At 38.5% G+C, this 21988-nt stretch overlaps 1 protein-coding gene across 3 annotated transcripts in view; it reads right to left on the bottom strand.

The window, feature by feature from the left end:
* LOC126293710 (methylthioribose-1-phosphate isomerase) overlaps positions 1–17058 on the bottom strand; it is a 63408-nt gene extending 46350 nt beyond the window's left edge. The window contains exons 1-2 of one of the 3 annotated variants that reach the window (XM_049987023.1): positions 15894–17058; positions 2265–2500 (exon numbers count right to left, since the gene is read on the bottom strand). In XM_049987023.1, the coding sequence (XP_049842980.1) occupies positions 2265–2500; positions 15894–16025 (368 nt within the window). In that variant the 5' untranslated portion in view covers positions 16026–17058. The remainder of the gene's footprint in view (positions 1–2264; positions 2501–15893) is intronic. The other 2 variants (XM_049987022.1, XM_049987024.1) reach the window with 2 other exon arrangements.
* Between the last annotated feature and the right edge of the window lie 4930 nt (positions 17059–21988).

Raw genomic sequence — 21988 nt, forward strand, 5'->3', positions numbered from 1 at the left:
ATTTAACTAAAATATCAAAAACTGTTCAAAGCATTCAGAATTGCCTAATGTGGCACAAGAATGAACAGAGAGATTTAAAGTAGCATTAGCCTAAAATACGTGAGGTTTCTTATTTTCTCAATTGTGAGCACGGAGGAAAATGTACACATTTTTTCAAGAAATGTTATCCATTTCATTCAAGATACCACCTGCTGTGGTTATCAGCAAGAGGATTATATTACATTAAGATAACTCATCACAATAAAATAAATGGACGTCAGGAGGACAACGTATTACGTGACGACAAAATTTTTGCACGACACTGTACAACACAACAACTACCTGTCTAGTAGAACTCTGGACAGTTGGAAGTCTTGTCTTCTGCAGCTGCCTTTACTTAATAATTGCTTATTACATCTTACATAGCCAGCTGAACATCTGCACTGACACTCATTCTCTTGGCTAATCAGGTGTGCAGTACACTAAAAATGTTGAGATAGATATTGCACACACTGCACCCTGTCTATTAACAAGTCATTCAGTTGCATACGAGCTCAATGAGAAACTCTAATTTTGTAAAAAAAAAACTTTACATTTTTATATTGTAACTTAATGGGGGCCGTAATGAGGGTGCTAATCGTGGTGCACCGGAAGCAGAATAGGGCAGCCATGAAATCTGTCATTTGTGTGGACAACTGACTGCTCTTTGGCACAAGTCCCACTAAGTGCCATGTGCCAACCAAAACTTTCTACTTTAAGATCAGTAGTGTATCACATGACAGACAACATGTAAAAAGGTAAAGTAAGGCACTGAACATTTTTGTTACAAGAAAATAGTTACTCATTATGTAGCAATAATCCACACAATTTTTAATGCCTCAGTAGAGGAACTCAACACTGAAATAATCTATATCAAATGCACACTTATTTACCTGAACATTCACATTGAAACAAAAGAGAACCATTACCCGCCACAACAGAAGCTCTTTTCATGCGCAAAAAGATACTTTCCTTTATGAATCAGGCCCTTACCTTCTTTGAAAAAATCTAAGATGAAAACATGCCTTATCATAATCACGACTTCTTTTTTACATGTGAATCACATTTAATTTTTGTTCATCACATCTCAAACCACAGAGGTCTTCTCCCCCTCTTTTTCCCAGTAACTACACGAACACCAATGAAGTGGTGGGGCAAACTGTATCCAGTAGCACAGAACTAATACCATCTGCTGCTCCGATTTCTTTACACGTAGTTTCATACAGCAAAACAGATAATCTTACCAATACTTTGAAGAAAGAAAGTGTACAGGTAAAAGGGAGAGAGGAAGGGTGTGGGAAGGAAAGATATGTATAAGGACATCATGTGGAAAAGGAAACTTTGATACACCTTGTGATTAGGTATCTTTATAAGCAAAGCTTCCAAGAGGAAACACTTCGCAGTCAGATATTCCGCAGACTTTCAATAAGACTAATTCAAATTCAGAAACATAAAAAGCCATTTCATACCTTATCTAATGTTTTTAATGACAATGGACAAACTTGAGTACAGGCTAACTGATTTTTCTCCGAGTGGTTTTAAAATTTCAATAATCGATTTTCCTCAACTCATAAATTAAACCAGTGATCTGGCTTCTTTTAATAAAGAGGATAGAGGAAAACTGATGACACATTATTATAACAACACACACACACACACACACACACACACACACACGCACACACGCACACACGCACACACACACAGAGAGTGTGTGAGTGTGTGTGCACATCCAAAACAGCAACCCCCACTCCCCCTCAATCATGTGTGTCTTCAATTATTCAATTACAGACACACCAGTGATATAGACCAAGCACTAGGTTTCCTTGTAGCAGCCTATTCTTCAACAGTTCACTTCACAATCTGGTTTACTTTACAAAATTAGCAATAGCACAGCCCAATGACTAGAGTGTCAAGTGCTACACTAGTGACGATGTTGAGGGGTAGCGAGACAAAGGAAGAAACTGCTAAAGTTATACTCAGTGACCATCTATATCGAACTTACAGAACATTAGAATTTCTGAACCACCGGCACACACAACAAACAACAACAGATATACTACACTAGTGACGATGTTGAGGGGTAGCGAGACAAAGGAAGAAACTGCTAAAGTTATACTCAGTGACCATCTATATCGAACTTACAGAACATTAGAATTTCTGAACCACCGGCACACACAACAAACAACAACAGATATACTACAGCTGCAGCAGCACGCCTACTGCGTGACTTTTCACTAGAGTACCTCGCTTTCATCTCCTCAGGTCCGATGCTGTCGTCCGCACCCAGGCTGTTTATGAGCGCTATTAGCTCCTCGGCAGCGAGTTTCATGTTGACGGCCGTGGGCCGCGCCGAGACCAAGTAGTTGAGCTTCCCTTCCACTTCCTGACGAAGAACTTTCTTGTCGTCGAAGGTCTCGCCCAGCAGCTCGACGGCCAGGCTGAGGCAGCCCACGATCGCTATAGCCGGTGCTCCCCGCACCTACACCCACACCATTTATGTTCAGACCACACGAGGTAGAGATAGAGAGAGAGAGAGAGAGAGAGAGAGAGAGAGAGAGAGAGAGAGAGAGAGTGTGTGTGTGTGTGTGTGTGTGTGTGTGTGTGTGTGTGTGTGTGTGTGTGTGTGTGAGTGCGCGTGAGTGCGTGTGTGTGCGGGCGCACACATGTTAACAGTACATGTAAGAGGCATCAACTATATAAAAAAGGAGAAAGAAAGGTAAGGTTAAATTCAATACATCCCACCATCCGTTTCTTACATCAATATTCTTCCCTAAGGGTAAGACTGACTTTTTGAAACCGCCTAAACGATTGTTTAAGATAGGGTGCCAGGTATGAAATCTTCTTCTACATCTTTTGTGCACAGTGCGAGAAGAATTTATGCTTTAAATATTTGTACAACTATCATTACCCAATAGACTGTATCTACAAATAATTTTTTACACCATGGCTTAGCCAATAAAAACAGATATCATCATCTTTTCTTTTTATAATCACTGTATGGGCATTTTTAAGATTTAAGTATTAAAATGGATAAATAAAAATAATTAAAATTGCATGGATGAACATTAAAAATAATAAGAAGAAGAAAGAGGAAGTAAAGAAAAATAAAAACAAATTAAAAAAGTTAATACAATGATTAAAATGATGCCACAAAATGATATAAATAAATAAAATCATATTTAATTAACTGAACAAAAATAATTATCACAGTTATTTTCATCAGCGTAAAAAATACAAACATGTAATACCACATCAATTCCATGCACAAAAGCATATTTTCAACCCGACCATCTCAGATTTGTTTCATATTTAGTGCATTCAATGATCAAGTTAAGAGACAGAAAACTACTAATTTGTAGCGGTATATGACACTTGTAAAGAAAAGGTAAGAGATGGGAAACTACTAATTTTTAGACATGTATGACAATTGTGAAGAAAGTTACAAGTCTGTAAATTTACATACATCTGTCTCAACATAAAGGACAATTATTCTGGTTCTAATTGAGGTACAACAATGAAACTTGTATCATTGAAAAGAGTAAAGGTTTACACTAATGTCCAACTGGACGAGTTTCTATGAATTTTTATAATGAATGCTTGACCTTGAATTTCTCAAATCACTCCATGTTCAATTTGTATTGCCCAATGTGCTGTTATACACAGCAAGATGGTAGACTAACAGTTCCATGCCAAAAAATTTCAGATATTTTCGCGCAGGACACATGGTGTATTTCAATAGAATTTGTGTCTTTGTAGTAAGCAATAAATGCATGAATTATTCTGAGAAAATCCCCGTACTTCATCCTGAATTGTGAAGGAATAATTCTCAGCAAAATCAAAACAACAAGATATTCATTTATTTCGAGTTATCCTTTTGTGATTTTCAGGAACTGTGACTGCTGCTTGGTGATAAACGAGTGTGATAAGAGCTGTTTTAAGCTTTATGGAAACACCTTAACGATATCATCTATTGATTTTGTTACAGTCTCTAGAACTATCGTGTCTGTTGTTAACGAACACTTACATGTAATTTCTTCAAAGCGATTCATACCATACAGTCAAACAGATTATCAGTCTTTTACCACTTTGTGGGTGTGCACCTAAGAAACAAGCTGGAAGTGGAGGATTGCACGTAACAAGTGCTACACTGTGTTTCAATATTATGAGAAGGAAAGTTGCTACTCAACATATAGCAGAGATGCTGAGTCGCAGATAGGCACAACAAAAAGATTTTCGCACTTAAAGATTTGGCCAATGGCCTTTGTCAACAATCCATTATGGATTTTCCATTGTTCAATTTTTGCTACACAGTGTTTGTATGCTAGTGAAGTGTGTGCTTCACACTAGTTCTTTCAGTTTACACCCTTCAAATATTAACTTAAAGTTCTGGTGTGAAACACAAAAACAGCACGAGTCCCGCTGACATTGGCAAGAATACAGTGCTTTGGTCACAACTCACAAAATTTTGAGAATCCAATATTTACATCTGAATCGGTCATTTTAGAAATAGTGTAACACCATAAATGCATATTTTTCAAGAAGAAAAACAACTATTTTTAAAAGATGTTCAGCACACCTCGGAAGTTGCTTCACCCTTTTTAACGAGAATAGTTAGGTGAGTAATTTAACACGCAACATAATCTCCAGATCCTATCAGACCAAGTCAAAACAGTGATCAATGTGACTCGGAGTGCCTGTGAAAATTTATCATTGAAACATGCTATTGTAATCAACTTATTAATAATTTTACTTTCAAAAGTTATAAAATACAGACACACTGATTTACACAGAAAACTTACGCATATCTACTCACCAAGCGGCAGCAGAACACACACATAAAAGAAGGTTGTAATCTCTTCTGATACAGTCCCCAACAACCAGTGTTCCTTTTCCTTCATCCCTCTTCCCTTTCAACCCTTCTGCTGAAGGAGCCACTGGCCGTGAAAGTTTGTCTAATTACAACCTTCCTTTACATGTGTGTTCTGCCACCGCTTAGTAAATAGGTTTTTTTATCTAACTAATTAAATTATTTTGTTGAAAATTGATTGTTTTAGTTCTCATAAACTTACAGAAATGTATGACATTAGTAATATATTACCTTAACATAAGCATTACTCTGAGGCATCTAACTTTTTTTTTAATTATGCAAGAAAAATAATTTGTAATTTTATGACCTGACAACGGAAATGTAAGGCTGAAAACAATTACTTCACATTATCAATGATTGTCCAAAATTTCAAGGTAAAATTGTTGATATTTTACAGGAATATACTGCAGGATGATTGTGGTGTCACCGCCAGACACCACATTTGCTATGTGATAGCCTTTAAAACGGCCGCGGTCCGGTAGTATATGTCGGACCCGCGTGTCGCCACTATCAGTGATTGCAGACCGAGTGCCGCCACACGGCAGGTCTAGAGAGACTTCCTAGCACTCCCCCAGTTGTACAGCCGACTTTGCTAGCGATGGTTCACTGACAAATTACGCTCTCATTTGCTACGTTATTTGCTATGACCTAGCAAGGCGCCATGATCAGTTTCTATTGATATTGTAAATCATGTACCATCGAGAGCGACGTTCGTCATTAATGGATTACAGTTAAGTATTCCACCAGCTACGTGCGTTTTTCTCAATTCTAATTCCCTTGCCATGTTCCAAGCCTCACGCAAGACTGCGCGAGCTGAGACGCGTGCATTTTGGCCTCCTTTAGTAACCCTGTGTTGGCTGTCCTGCCAACCACAACAATGATCTTCAGGTCAGCACGTTATGCTTCAGAGGTTGACAGCTCTCTGTTGTAGGCCATTATTTGCAGTAAATCCACATTTCACTTCCAAGTACACCACAGGATGACTGTATGTTCCACAACACTGTTGATGAATGGTGACTCAACTAATGCCTTTGGATGCCAAGATGAGTACTTGAAATGCTTATTTGTAACAATACGAGTGAAAGAAAGTTGCTACTCACCATATAGCGGAGATACTAAGTCGCAATAGGCACAATAAAAAGATTCACACACTTCGGCCATTAACCCTTTGTCAGCAGCACACACACACACACACACACACACACACACACACACACACACACACACACACACACACACACACCTGCAGTCTCAGAGAGCTGAAACTACACTGCAAGCAGCAGCACCAATGCATTATGGGAGTGGTGACTGGGTGGGGGTAAGGAGGAGGCTGGGGCGGGGAGGGGTAGTATGATGGGAGTGGTGAACAGTGAAGTGTTGCAGTTTAGACAGAGGGCAGGAGAGAAGGTGCGGAAGGGGGATGGGGTAAGTTGCGGAAAGGAAGGAAATAAAACGAAATGAAAAGACTGGGTGTGGTGGTGAAATGATGACTGTATAGTGCTGAAATGGGAACAGGGAGGGGGCTGAATGTGTGAGGACAGTGACTTGTACAAAAACAAATCTCCCGTGCCTTAGCTTTCCAGTCTCCCATCACCTCCCACAGTCCAACAGTCCAGCCACAGACGAGCATTCCCCTCCTAACTCAGTAACATCCGGGTCTGGAGCAACTGAATTACATTCTCTGCCAGGGTTACAATTACCTCTCGTCTTGCCTTGAAATGAGAAATTTCCTACCCACTATCCTTCCCATCCCTCCTACTGTGGTATTCCGTCGTCCACCGAATCTAGACAGGATACTCGTCCATCCTTACACAACCCCTGCTCCCAACCCCTTACTGCATGGCTTGCATCCCTGTAATAGATCTGGATGCAAGACCTGTCCCATACATCCTCCTACCACCACCTACTCCCGTCTGGTCACTAACATTACCTATCCCATCAAAGGCGGGGCTACCTGTGCCAGTCATGTGGTTTACAAGCTAAGCTGCAAACACTGTGCTGCATTCTATGTAGGCATGAACAGCCACCGACAAAGTGTGGCCAAAAAACAAGTGGACCACCCTGTTGTTGAACACGCTGCCAAACATGATACCCCTCATCTCAGTGACTGCTTCACAGCCTGTGCCATACGAATCCTTCCCACCGACACCAGCTTTTTTGAATTGCGCAGGTGGGAACTTTCCCTGCAATACATCTTCCGTTCCCGTAACCCTCCTGGCCTCAACCTTCGTCAGTCACTGTCCTCACACATTTAGCCCACTCCCTGTTCCCATTCCAGCACTGCACCCAGGCTTTTAATTGATTTTTATTTTTATTTCCCTCCTTACCGCTACTTACCTCAACCCCCCTCTGCAGCTTTTCTCCTGCCCTCCATCTAAACTGCAACACTTCACTGCTCACCACTCCCACCACACTATTCCTCCCCCTCCCCGCCGCAGCCTCCTCCTCACCCCCACCCAGTTGCCACTTCCATCATGCACTGGTGCTGCTGCTTGCAGTGTAGTTTCAGCTCTCTGAAACTGCAGGGGTGTGTGTGTGTGTGTGTGTGTGTGTGTGTGTGTGTGTGTGTGTGTGTGTGTGTGTTTATTGTGCCTATCACGACTCAGCTTCTCCGCTATATGGTGAGTAGCAACTTTCCTTCTCTTGTATTCTTTACATTCCATGCTGGATTTTCCATTGTTTGAAATGCTTATTTGTCTCTCAAAATATGTTCGCTCTCCAGTGAATTTACTATTTTCTTATATATAGGAGGAGGCCACCAGTCCTTTAAGTCAATTACACTTTCAAAGACCACCTTAGTAGCCATGAACTTCCCAGGAAGCCTTCACTTTATTATTTTGCCATGAACTTCTTTTGGGAAATAAATTTGATCATGCTTTGACAAAAGCCTCTTCACCACACCAAAATTACGGACCTGCGGAGAGAAGAATATCCACTCCGGGAGTATAAGTGCTGAATCTTACCAATTAAAAACCTTATTATGGTGTGATTTTGGGTTGACCACTAAAGTGGTCTAGTTCCTTTACATCCTTCAAACTGCAGGTCCTTTATTACACTGGGTTTCATCATAGAGGTAAAAATAATCACCTGATTTTTCCATCATGAATTTCAAAAACATCAATGGTCAACTGAGGCAGATAAAGCAACAATTGCACCAGAATATTAGGTAGTGAAATATTGTGTGTGTTATAAGAATCAGATTTTCCCTTTCTTTGCACAGATTCACTGAAGCTTGAAGAGTACTGTCAAAATTTTTAGTTCTTCTTTTGTGGATCATTAATTCTGCTTCAGCAATGTTCTTTGCTTCTCATTACAAAATTGGGACTTCAATTTCTATACCAAAACTACTATCTACTTGAGCCCTTGCAAAATTGAAGTGAAAATGTTCTTTGAAGTATTTAGCATAGTACTCATACATAATGTCTACATCCCCCCCCCCCCTTAACATCTGAAACATGATTTCCAAATTTAACTTTGCAACTAGATAATGCTTCACCCTGGAAGAATAATAAGCCAGTTTTCTAGGAAAAGACTCAATATGTTGTTGAATGAGCATCTCACTTTCGACTGGCTTTGAATTTGCTGTGGTTTTCTTCCCCTCCTAAATCTACTGGAGACTTACTGGCTAGCAACAATTCTCTTAGACGATGGAGTCTACTGGCATCCTTAAGATTGTGGAAAGCCATAAACGAATTCTGCAGACCACTTTCCTTTCATCACTGTATATGATGAAGTACTTAAAGCTGTGACTATGCTTAATGGATAACAAAACAATTTTTAGACCGATGAGGTCTTCGTACATTGTTACAGGTGATGAAACCTTGTAATTATATATATCTTGTTCCTCTTGAGACCTTGTAAGTATATATCTTGTTCTTCTTGATCCTGAAATTATTAAATCTAACATATGTCTGCTGATGACATATCAACATTAGCAAAACACACTTTCTCACAATTACATTTCTCAACCGTTTTTCTTTCCGGAACTGTTTTTTCTGCATTATCTTCTGTATTCACTTCTTTGAACAACTGCCTCTTTTAATTACAGCACTCTTATATTCAGCTTTACTCCTCACACCTCTCATAAGTTTTGTAGAATTTTCCATTACCAAAGAACTTTAAAATAAAACTGCTATCAACTTGCACCTTATAATCACACGAGACGGAGGTAGGAGACGGATACTGGCAGAAGTAAAGCTGTGAGTACCGGGCGTGAGTCGTGCTTCGGTAGCTCAGATGGTAGAGCACTTGCCCGCGAAAGGCAAAGGTCCCGAGTTCGAGTCTCGGTCGGGCACACAGTTTTAATCTGCCAGGAAGTTTCATATCAGCGCACACTCCGCTGCAGAGTGAAAATCTCATTCTGGAAACATCCCCCAGGCTGTGGCTAAGCCATGTCTCCGCAGTATCCTTTCTTTCAGGAGTGCTAGTTCTGCAAGGTTCGCAGGAGAGCTTCTGTAAAGTTTGGAAGGTAGGAGACGGATACTGGCAGAAGTAAAGCTGTGAGTACCGGGCGTGAGTCGTGCTTCGGTAGCTCAGATGGTAGAGCACTTGCCCGCGAAAGGCAAAGGTCCCGAGTTCGAGTCTCGGTCGGGCACACAGTTTTAATCTGCCAGGAAGTTTCATATCAGCGCACACTCCGCTGCAGAGTGAAAATCTCATTCTGGAAACATCCCCCAGGCTGTGGCTAAGCCATGTCTCCGCAGTATCCTTTCTTTCAGGAGTGCTAGTTCTGCAAGGTTCGCAGGAGAGCTTCTGTAAAGTTTGGAAGGTAGTAGACGGATACTGGCAGAAGTAAAGCTGTGAGTACCGGGCGTGAGTCGTGCTTCGGTAGCTCAGATGGTAGAGCACTTGCCCGCGAAAGGCAAAGGTCCCGAGTTCGAGTCTCGGTCGGGCACACAGTTTTAATCTGCCAGGAAGTTTCATTCCTCAAATTCTTCTGTGTAATTGTGTGTCCTCCTCCTTTAAGAGAATGGCAACAATACATTTTAGACTTGAAATCCATTTTTTACTGGTTGAAATGAAAGTAGCTGACTGACTCTTCACACAGAGAAATGTTGACCAGTTTGTCAGAATAACTGCGGCTCCTATTGGCTGTTGTTCTGGAGGAGGAGGTTATGGCTATATGGCCACTTACTGCATTTTGTTAATATAGTGATGTAGATGAAATAAATTTTAATTGATTGATTAATTAATTGAGAGGGTATGGGACCAAATGGCGAGGTCATCAGTCCCGTGATTCCAAAGGTAAAGTAGTTTTAACTTAGGGTTAGCTGAAGGATTTCCATAAATTCAACAATCTCTGTGTATGAAGGTTTCTTGTGTTGCATAATGTTCTTTCATATTACTGTTAGAGCTTCTTGTATGGGTATGTTTAAGTAAAAGTTGGCGATGTTAAGTGATATAAACTCAGCATCTTGGGGAGCTTTCTGGTTCTTGGGGAGCTTTCTGGGTCTTAGTTCTTTAGCTAGAATCATGCTGTTTTGTATGGAATATGTTGTTTCATATGTATAATTTTTCATTAGTATGTTATTCAGTTTTTGTGACAGTTTGTATGCCGAGCTATTTATAGAGTTGACCACAACACACACCAGGTTTCCATTTTTGTGTATTTTTTTCTGTGCTCTTAGGTGTGGTGCTTTTGGATTTATGCATGTAAGGTATTTCTTTTCAGTTTCTGTCAACAGGAAATGTGTGTTCTTTAATTGTTCCTTAATTTTACTTTGAAATTGTTTGGCTGCGTCTTTTTCAATATGCTGAATATTATTAGCAGCAAAAAATTCATTTGTTTTTTCTATGTCTTCTTTTTCTTTCATCACAACTAATGTACTGCTTTTGTCTGACTTTACAACTATGGATTGGTGGTTTTTCAGTTTATCATTTATAGATTTTAAATTTTTTTATCAGTTATTGCATATTTAGATCTAAACTTATCTTTATTCATTTCTTTCTCAAGATGCTTGCTTACTTTGTGACCTATTGCTGCTTTTGTATTTGAATTTAATTTTGCACCATCTGCTCCACTTTTAGTTGGAGCTATAACCACGAAAGGCTGTAGAATGTTATCTAAATAATACAACTTGGTTAGGTACAGCCATAATAAATCTGGAGGTCAGTCTGAACACCAGTGTTTCACTAGGCACAGTCCCATTAACGGAGTACACTGTTGCCTTCCTCCAATCTCTCCACAGATCAAATCATATTAAGGTCCTTTTGAACACAGGTAAAATACAATGACATTTCCACGAACACTACTGTAAAATGCATTTTTAAGTGTTGTTACAAACAGAGACCTCAAATAGATCCAAATGGGAGTACTGTTGTTATGGAAGCCCAATAAAATGCTTTGTTGGAACAGCTACATGGTGGACAATATGTGGTTATCAAATACGATGGAAACTGGTACAAAGGACACATTTCCCAGGTACCACTTGAATTTAAAGATACTGAGATTAACCACATGTCCCCTGCTGACCAACAATTCCTTCCATGGCCCAGTAAGAAAGAAACTGTTTGGGTCCCCACCTCACGGTTTTTATTCAGCAGTTCACTATGGTGGTAAATCTGGATGGTATGTGTAAGAGGTACTTTTACTTTATTCATTGCCAGTGAATAAAGTGAGTTCAGATGTTATTTTTGGCAACTAACATTTCTACCAGATTTGTACACATTTCAGGAAAAAAAACCAAGATGAGGTTCAACTGCCTTCACCTCCTAACCCCGACTTTAACAATTGTCAAATATGATGGTCTTTGCCACGGAGTCACCTTTAAGCGAAGTTAAAAAATCCTAATTGCATTACCAGATGTTTTTCATCATTATTTTTAATTAATACTAGGACTAAAGACTTACAGTGCAAAAGCCAAGGTCTGTGCTGTTTTCCTGCACAAAGTTTTGATTTTTAAAAACTCACAAATATAAAAGCACAGCATTGTAAAAGTTTGTTTCTAAACATTTTTCACAAAGATATGAACAATGTATCTTACTTTTTACACGTTATATCAACTTAGGGGTCTAAATATTGAATGCACAAAAAGAATTGAGGTCTGCAGGTCAACACATTACTGAGTAGTAAGTCTCTGAAAATATGGAAACTGGCGCCTTACTGATGACCGAGTGTTCACCCTCAAGCCAAACACTTTGAGCTGCCACTCTAGGGCCAATCTATGATTGACTACCTGGTGTAATTTTATCTTATTAATGGAAACTACAGTGAAAATACTATGACAATTTAATCTGACCTCAAAGCATAGGTGTCACATACAACACTGTGCCTCAACACCGTTGTCGTCATCAAAGCTAACACAATTTGGTTACAGTTGTTGCAGTTCATTCCACTATGGATGTTCTGTGCCTGTCACTCCCATCCCTCCTCCCCAGGAGTTTTCCTTCTAGGAACTTTTTTTTTTTTTATGAAGCTGTTGAATAAGGTATCCAATTCATTTAGTTTTTTATTCTCTGTGTCATGTTAAGAAATGTCCATTTCTCTTCAACTTCCGTTATTATTTGTTTGTTAGATTTTCTTTCACTATAGGACGGTTTTGTGCCTCTTCCACATACCCACACCCCTGTCGTTCATAACTGTTTCTTTTCTTGCTTCCCAGAATCCACCCTTAACAAGTGCAGCTTAAAATGTTCAAATGTTTTGTTTCTTAATTAAGGTAGATGATTACTAATAAATTATTTATGAAGGCTTGTTTGGTCACTGCAATTCTTGTAATATCCATTACAGACCCTACTTCTGTTATTACTTTCCCAGTAGCATAAGTCCTTCAGTTGCATTAGATTATTATTTCCTGTCTTAATGTGGCCATTTCTTGGTTGCCCAGTTATTTTATTTTTGTTTGTGTTTATCTTGAGTTATTGGTTGTCCAAGTAACCACACAAAACTTTTGAAATATAGTTCATTTCCTTAAAGGAAGCACCAGGGATGAAAGAAATGACAAAGCACTTTCACACATTATTTACATGGAAATCTTTGTCCCAGTTGATTAACTCACTAATCAGTCATACTACCACCGCTTACTTAACCATCAAATGCAAAAAGAAAGATGTAGTCAAGATCTACAGTATATTATTACATTTTATAAAAAGAGCAGCAGAAAAAAAAATATTACAATATAGCAGATTTATGGGGACACACAAGGCAAATATATGGGCTATATTTGATGAACATTTTGTGTACAATGTATGTACCTGCGTCATATACAATTTACCACACTGCCATTTAATTTTATAGAATCCTCCCACTTAATTGTAGCAAATATTACTACTATGTACTTTGGTACAATACCTCATGTATAAAAGAAATCAGTTTATCCTATCACATTCTTGTCCTATCTTTCAGTAGATGACCTTATGTTTGAGGTTTTATTTCATTTGATATAGTGACTATCACGGCCTGAACATGTACCAACTGACATGTCAATGTCAGTTCACCCACGAAATCTTCCGGAAACAAAATTTTCTTTTCATGTCCAGAATCTTAGTTGTGCAATTAATTTCACCTGTCTATTTCTACGAAGGAAAACTGATGTCTATATTATACTGACCAACCAACACAATTTGCAGTATTACAGCTGCCATCCTTTCGGCACCACGCTGTCAGAAGTGAGACTGGGCAGTAATTGTTAGCATTGGACCTATCCCTTTTTTATGCTGCGGTTAAACCAGTATAAAAAGGGATAGGTCTGATGCTAGCAACAACCACCCAGTCTCACTTCTGCCAGCTTTATACAAAATTCTTGAATAGTTATGTATTCAAGAGTAACATTACATATTTGTAAAAATGAAGTCCTAAAAAAATGTCAGTTTAATTTTCAGAAAGGCTTCTCACCAGAAAATGCCAAAGATGCCTGCACTGATCAAGTATTAAATGTTCTGAGTAACCGAACATCACCCACTTGGATATTTCGTGATCTCACAAAAGGCTTTTGCCTGTGTGAATCATGAAATTCTTTTAGATAAGATTAAGTATTGCGGTGCAAGTGGGGCAGTACACAAATGATTTAATTCATATTTACCTGGAAGAATGCCCTGCACAAAAGCGTGTAATCAGAATAATAGCTGGCACTCGCCCAAGATCACCCTGCAGACATTTATTTAACGAACTCGGGATATTCACAATACTTTCACAGTACATATATCCACTTATGACATTTGTTATTAATAACCCATCCTAGTTCAAAGATAATAGTGAAGTGCATAGCTACAACACTAAAAGAAAGCTTGATCTTCGCTACTCTGGGTTAAATATCACTTTGGCACAGAAAAGGGTGAATTATGCAGCCACAAAAATATCTGATCATTTGCCAAATAGCATTAAAAGTCTGACATGCAGCCAACCAACTTTTAAATACAAATTCAAAGAATTTCTGAATGACTGTTCCTTCTAGTCAACAGATGAATTTTTAGATGTGAAGTAGTAACTAAAAATAAATAAATGAATACAAAATTAATTAACCATATTGTGTAAAGAAAACTCATGACACACACACACACACACACACACACACACACACACACACACACACACACACACACACACACAGGTCATGGTCATATCCTCTCAGCCACAACCAATCCGCAAGGAAAAAGAAAAAAGAAGAAAAAAAATTAAACTCAGCCTCTGCTAAAGATTTCACAACTTTCTATCAAATCCTATCACAGTAAATATTCTTCTCCAAATGAATGGATAAGTGGGAAACTATTCTTGTGAAGATGGTTCACACTTTTCTTCGTATTAGGTTTGTCAATGACAGTGCAGAAGAGACGTCGAACAGAATGGAAACTGTCTTGAAATGAGGGCGTAAGATGAACAACAACATAAGCAAAGCAAGGATAACGGATTGTAGTCAAATTCAATCATGTGACACTAACAGAATCAGATTAGACAATGGAGCACATTAAGTAGCAAATGAGTTCTGCTATGGGGGGCAGCAAAATATATGATCATGGCCGAAGTAGAGAGGATACAAAATATAGAAAGAAATTAACTAACATCAAATGTAGATTTAAGTGTTAGGAAGTCTTTTCTGAAGTTATTTGCCTGGAATCTAGCCACGTGTGGAACTGAAACACGGACGATAAACAGTTTCGATAAAAAGAGAATAGATGCTTACAAAATGTGGTGCTACAGAAGAATGCCACAGATCAGATGGGACAATCACGTAACCAATGAAGAAGTAAACAGAACTGGGGAGACAAGATATTTGTGATGCAACTTGACCAAAACAAGGGATTTGTTGATAGAACACGTTCTGGGATATCCAGAGCTCACCAATTTAGTACTAGAGATAGATAAGCTATGTACACTCTATGTCTGTAGATAGATAGATAGATAGAGCGTGTGTGTGTGGGGGGGGGGGGGGGTAATATCGTAGGGCAGAACAAGATATGAATACCGCAAGCAGATTCAAAAAGCTGTAGGTTGCAGTAATGATTCGGAAATGAAGAGGCTCGCACAGGATAGTGTAGCATTGAGAGCTGTGTCAAACCAGTCTTCGGACTGAAGACCATAAAAACAACAAAACAAAAATATTATTGCTGATATCGTTATTATTATTAAAAATATTATTTTGTGAACATTAACTTCGGATAGAACATCGTATGCTATTTCTTTAAATTATTAAGGCTGAAGCTATCATATCGCCATCGCTCATTATCGTTAACTGAAGCAATGTCAACACCCAAAAAATTAAGCTGTGTAGACAACTATGACGTACAAATGATGTGAGAGTCTACTAAAGGGTGAGTAAATACATGAAACACTTCCCGGCATCATTCAACTCGCGTCTAACTCTCAAATGTAGACTGCCTGTAGCCTAGTTATTTAATGTCGTCAGTCATTTTAATGTTGCAAAAACTGCAGTGACGTCTATAAAACTACTTTTGAAGAGAATTTTCACCCTGCAATTACATAGAAAGCACTGTCATCAATTCTTACTCTACCTTATCTGACGATGGTTCAGTTTACTAATCTCGCCTTACCGGGCTGAGACAACTTTACCTGCATCTTATTGATCGCCCGCCAACCATCTTCCACACCACAGAGCATCACATATTTGGATTCCCGTGGTAGCAACAACTGATCGAGTATTTCCAGTTTTCCCGCATTATATCGTATAGATTCTAACGCCATTTCCACCCTCCCCAACAACAGAAGTAATACTGACAAAACAGTTAAATACGGCACTGATTCGAAGAAAGGAATTAGTACCGCGTGTTGTACAATGCTGCCAACAGGTATTCAAAAATAGACGATCGACGTGTATCCGCAAGTACCGTTGTATCTCCAATACAGCAACCGCACCTTTATTTTTAAATATCCTTGATATTTAAATCGAAAATATAAGCTAATTCGAAAAATCCACTGCCCATCTGATAAAAATCTATTCTAGACGTGTGGCTTATCAAATGGGTGGAGTCGTTTTGTAAGTAGGGGACAAGAATTCTTAGAATAGTTAGACCATACGTATACACGTAAGTTCTAGATAATTCTGCGACACGCTAGATAAACCAGTATTCGATCTGAAAGATCTGCTGTTTGTTACGTACTACCAATTTGATACTGTGTTTTAGGAACTGTTTATGGGACTGAGACCCAATGAGAAAACAATGTTTGTAAATATGCAGCAGGAATAAAAGTAATTTACACCATCGATCTGTTAGTATTGTTTTTATATAACAATAAAATAATTTTTTTAAGACCTTTGGATTATGTTATTCATCTCTCGGTTACTGGCAATAGTTGTATGTGGTAACATTATTCCGTGTCTATCAATGTAGCAGATGCTGTTGTCATTGCAGGCAAATTGAAATGACTGTATTTCCTTAATTTACAATTTAAATATCTTGTTTATATAATAAATAAATGATTGCATTATTTGACATACTGAGTTTGCCCGGGGCTATATATCATATGGCTTATTTTGGCTGTATTTGGATATCAACAACTGTGCAGTACTGGTACATTACAGGGATGAGTAACAGACTGAAAATAAGAGGGCACTTATAACTGAACATGTACAGCTGCTGATGTGTGTTGTATTTATCCTTCAGGTTTTATTTTGAACTGATGTTATGGCTGAACATGTTTTATGGAAGAATACACATTGCCATTCAAACAAATTCTGAGTTAAATTTAGATATCTTCAGCATGAATAGAATCAAAAAGTAAAGAGATAATTTGTTATCAATACAAGTTATGTTTCTCTTATTTTGTTGTCTTCTTTTTTAATGCACACCCTGACTTGTTCTATTCCCTGAAGAGTCTTCTTGATGGAAATTACAGGACATAATGCGTGGATAAAGTGCCAACAGTGACTGTCAGTTTCTGTTAGGATCTTCTTTCTGTTCAATGCATCATTAAAACTGTGAATTCTCCTCCATAAGCATTGGCAGTTGTGAGATAGCAATCGGTTGTTACAGTCAGGTGCCTCACCACAAATAAAATTTATGCACTTACAACTCAGATCATACGACCCATTAAAAATATATATATATTTGTGATTATATATCAACACAAATATTCATATAAACAAAGCAAATTAATTTTTTGTAGCAAAAAGTGGATCTGAAATTGGCCTCTTAACTTTTCTTCGTCACTGTTGTTAAAATAGAGTTCATTTCCATTTCAAGCTGATCACAATTTGTGCTATTTTTTTTCCTCCCTCGTAAGTATATCTTTAGTGGGCTGAGTATCAGCTATGAAAACAAGGGACAGATACAGTTCATATTATGAACCTTGTGCATAAGGTGTAGAATAATCTTCATATACAGCAACTCTAAGTGATTTTTTCTGTCATTCTGTTCTACAGCCTGTTATCTACAGATCTTACACTTTTCTGTTCCTAAGATTAATCATACAGTAACGAAATGGTTAAAAAATGTGCTGACTGCATTCAGTTTCACGGCCATGTGTCCTTTAAAAAGTCATCCATTCAGTCATTCATAGTGTTCTATGAACTTAACAAAGGAAAACCTTGAGGAATGTGAAATAAGTGGAATATGCATTCATGAAAACTGTGCAAATCAAAGAAACTGAATATTTACATGCCATTACAAATACGCCCTCACTGTAGTGCTTGACACTATTTGTGCATACACCAGATAAATATAATTTAGTAGATGAAATAGAAAGCTGATGCTTTAAAGAAGAAGAAAAAAGCTACTTTTTTCATTACATTAACTGTTGTTTTATCTTCTACTAAATGGTTGCTATTATTTGCTTGATTACAAAGTTTATTATGGATATATTATCTCCAAGTGAACATTCAGAGTCATGTTTACAACACAACTCGTGGCTCCGCAGTGAACCCTTAATGTGAAACACAGCTATCACAGATTTTCAGTCCTCAAATCTTGATAGATAATTTGTAGAATGAGAGGCAAATGAAATATGTTTTTCATTTCTTTTGAACTAGTAGAAGTTTCTAATAGTTTAGATGCACATTACGTGGGAGCTTGTTGGAATGGGTTGGGTTGTTTGGGGGAGGAGACCAGACAGCGAGGTCATTGGTCTCAAAAGATTAGGGAAGGAAGCCGGCCATGCCCTTTCAAAGGAACCATCCCGGCATTTGCCTGGAGAAATTTAGGGAAATTACGGAAAACAAAAATCTGGATAGCCAGACATCTGATTGAACCGTCGTCCTGAATGAGAGTCCGGTATGGAGCTTGTTGAATACACTTGCAGCATAGCACCGTAACTCCCCTCAACCTTAGAAACCACATATACAAAATGCATAAAACAGAAACTTGTGTGGGGCAGGCAGAGTTCCCTCGACATGATAACTTCGTGAAGGATCACAAAGTCGTGTTTTTTCCACATATAATAATAAAGAAAAAGGTTCCCTAGATAAAATATCAGAATTAAAGTGGTTGATGCTAGTCAGACTGGAGATTGGTAATTATCTGTGCTCAACCAGTATCTATTGGAAGATTAAGGTAAGATAAAGCATTACTCCAATGAAGCGAATACAGATAACTATGAGTGCATGTCTTATTTGTAAGCTGCTAAAGGAACTTTTTTTTAATTTTATAGTTTTATATATATATATATATATATATATATATATATATATATATATATATATATATATATATATATATATATATATATATATATGATAAATGAAAATCGAAGGGCTTAGTAGTTGGATACCTTGTCTAGCAATCCATAGATGTCGACCTTATAATAAGCTACTGAGCATTGCTAGTGCATTCGGCATTAATCAGCTTCTTTCTATGGCTTTTAAAGTTATTCAAAATACAGTTGAGTCAAATTCACCTTTGAAGTTCTTTTACTTTACACTAAAATTGGTATGTTATTGTTACACACACACACACACACACTCTCTCTCTCTCTCTCTCTCTCTCTCTCTCTCTCTCTCTCTCTCTCTCTCTCTCACACACACACACACAAATTAATACTCACTCAAATACTTATTTGCATCCAACATTTTTATCAAAACTCTTAGCAGAACAGGAAACTACCTGTGGTTTGCTTTGAGAAACCACTGGAGCTATTCAGGTTCTAAGCCCAACTACACAAGACACCTCAATACCTACAAGCATCTGGCATGAAAATAATGCAGTGCTCAAGTTATTATTATCACATAAATGGTTAAACACTGCCAAGTCCCCAAATAGACCAACACAAGAAGGGGTCCAGATTTGGCCATACTGTCCTAGCACATCTGGGCACAAAGTGATGCACTGTAAAACTAAACCAGGAAACAGATTACAATGTAAGCCACAAATGCATATAAAAATATACTTTAGAAAAAGCACCTATAAAATAGAATTCAACTGGCAACATCAAAAACCATATGCAATGCACAACTGGCATTGAATTAAGAAAATAACAACATTCAATGACTCAAAGCCACTATAGGAGCTGTGTAAACTTACCAGGTCAATTACTCAATATCCAAACTTGTTTACTATAAGCATATAGCTCTGAATAGTATTCACTATTACTGTGTAACCATTTAACTGTCCTTGTAGGCCATCTTTGGTGTGCCTGGACTTTTATTTTATACAATTATTATTATTATTCCATTCAACAAATTCTGTTTTTGACTTCATCGTGTCATACCAAAACAATACAAGTGAGGTTTTGCAATTTGAGTATCCCAGTGGATAAGTAGCAGTATGCTGCCAGAAGTGTTTGAAGTGTTCATATATGCACTTATTGATGAGATCAAGCTGATCCCATACAGAAAAAAGAATATCAGACAGTTTTTATCAAGGTGGATAGTTTATCGGTGGTACATATCAATTGGCCACGAGGAGAACTTATGTTACTTTATTGTAGTGTAATGATTCCAAGAGATTAGGAGAAGTAATTTCAGTTGAGAGAGATTTCTGAGCACAGATTACCCTCGAACATTAATTACTGAAGAGGATGTTGCTACAGCATGAAGGTTGATAGTGTCATACTGCAAGACAGAGGAATCTTACTGCATTACATTCTCATAAAATGAGAAAAGCTTCTGTGTGGTACAGGAGGAAATGATACATAATGTATTGTAGTGCAAAGAAATGACAAAAAAACTGAGATATGTATTTCACTTCATGAACACCACTTTTACAACTGACAAAAATTAGCTAGAGCCACTTGGGAAGCTCTAGTCTAGATGACTAGAAAAGTGACCAGTAGTGTAATCTCACCTTATTTACTGTCACCATAATGCACATCAGAAGACAGCACAATTTTCAGACATATTCCTCTCCTAGCTGCCAGCAACCTGTTAGATTTAATCTTCCTCCCAACACCTTGCAATGAGTGATACCTTCTACCTCAACTTTATTCATTGTTGCTGTAACCACACATTGTAATGTTTGATAACATGGAAGCTATCTGCCATCAATCGTAAACAAGTTCTCAGAGCAATTGCAATTGGCAGTCCCCTTCCACTGGTTCAATGAAATCAGACTCAGAACAAATTTTCTTTAAGATAAAAGTCAGTACAGACACATAACGTTAGAAAAATGAGTTTCATACTAAGAAAGCAGCTGACCTGCCTGGCAAACCTACCAACACTGTCCGTATACAGGGTGTTACAAAAAGATACGGCCAAACTTTCAGGAAACATTCCTCACACACAAATAAAGAAAAGATGTCATGTGGACATGCGTCCGGAAATGCTTAATTTCCATGTTAGAGCTCATTTTAGTTTCGTCAGTATGTACTGTACTTCCTCGATTCATCGCCAGTTGGCGCAATTGCAGGAAGGTAATGTTGACTTCGGTGCTTGTGTTGACATGCAACTCATTGCTCTACCGTACTAGCATCAAGCACATCAGTACGTAGCATCAACATGTTAGTGTTTATCACGAACGTGGTTTTGCAGTCAGTGCAATGTTTACACATGCTGAGTTGGCAGATGCACATTTGATGTATGGATTAGCACAGGGTAATAGCCGTGGCGCGGTAAGTTTCTATCGAGACAGATTTCTAGAACGAAGGTGTCCCGACAGGAAGATATTCAAAGCAATTGATCGGCGTCTTAGGGAGCACGGAACATTCCAGCCTATGACTCGCGACTGGGGAAGACCTAGAACGATGAGGACACCTGCAATGAACGAGGCAATTCTTTGTGCAGTTGACAACAATCCTAATGTCAGTGTCAGAGAAGTTGCTGCTGTACAAGGTAACATTGCCCACGTCACTGTATGGAGAGTGCTATGGGAGAACCAGTTGTTTCTGTACAGCGTGTGCAGGCACTATCAGCAGCTTATTGGCCTCCACGGGTACACTTCTGCGAATGGTTCACCTGACAATGTGTCAATTGTCATTTCAGTGCAAATGTTCTCTCTACGGATGAGGCTTCATTCCAACATGATCCAAATGTAAATTTTCACAATCAACATGTGTGGGCTGACAAGAACCCGCACGCAATTGTGCAATCACGTCATCGACACAGATTTTCTATGAACGTTTGGGCAGGCACTGTTGGTGATGTCTCGATTGGGCCCCGTGTTCTTCCACCTACACTCAATGGAGCACGTTATCTCGATTTCATACGGGATACTCTACCTGTGCTGCTAGAACATGTGCCTTTACAACTACGACACGACATGTGGTTCATGCACGATGGA

This window comes from Schistocerca gregaria, chromosome 10 (genome assembly GCF_023897955.1).
Source record: "Schistocerca gregaria isolate iqSchGreg1 chromosome 10, iqSchGreg1.2, whole genome shotgun sequence".
NCBI classification, from domain to species: Eukaryota; Metazoa; Arthropoda; class Insecta; order Orthoptera; family Acrididae; genus Schistocerca; species Schistocerca gregaria.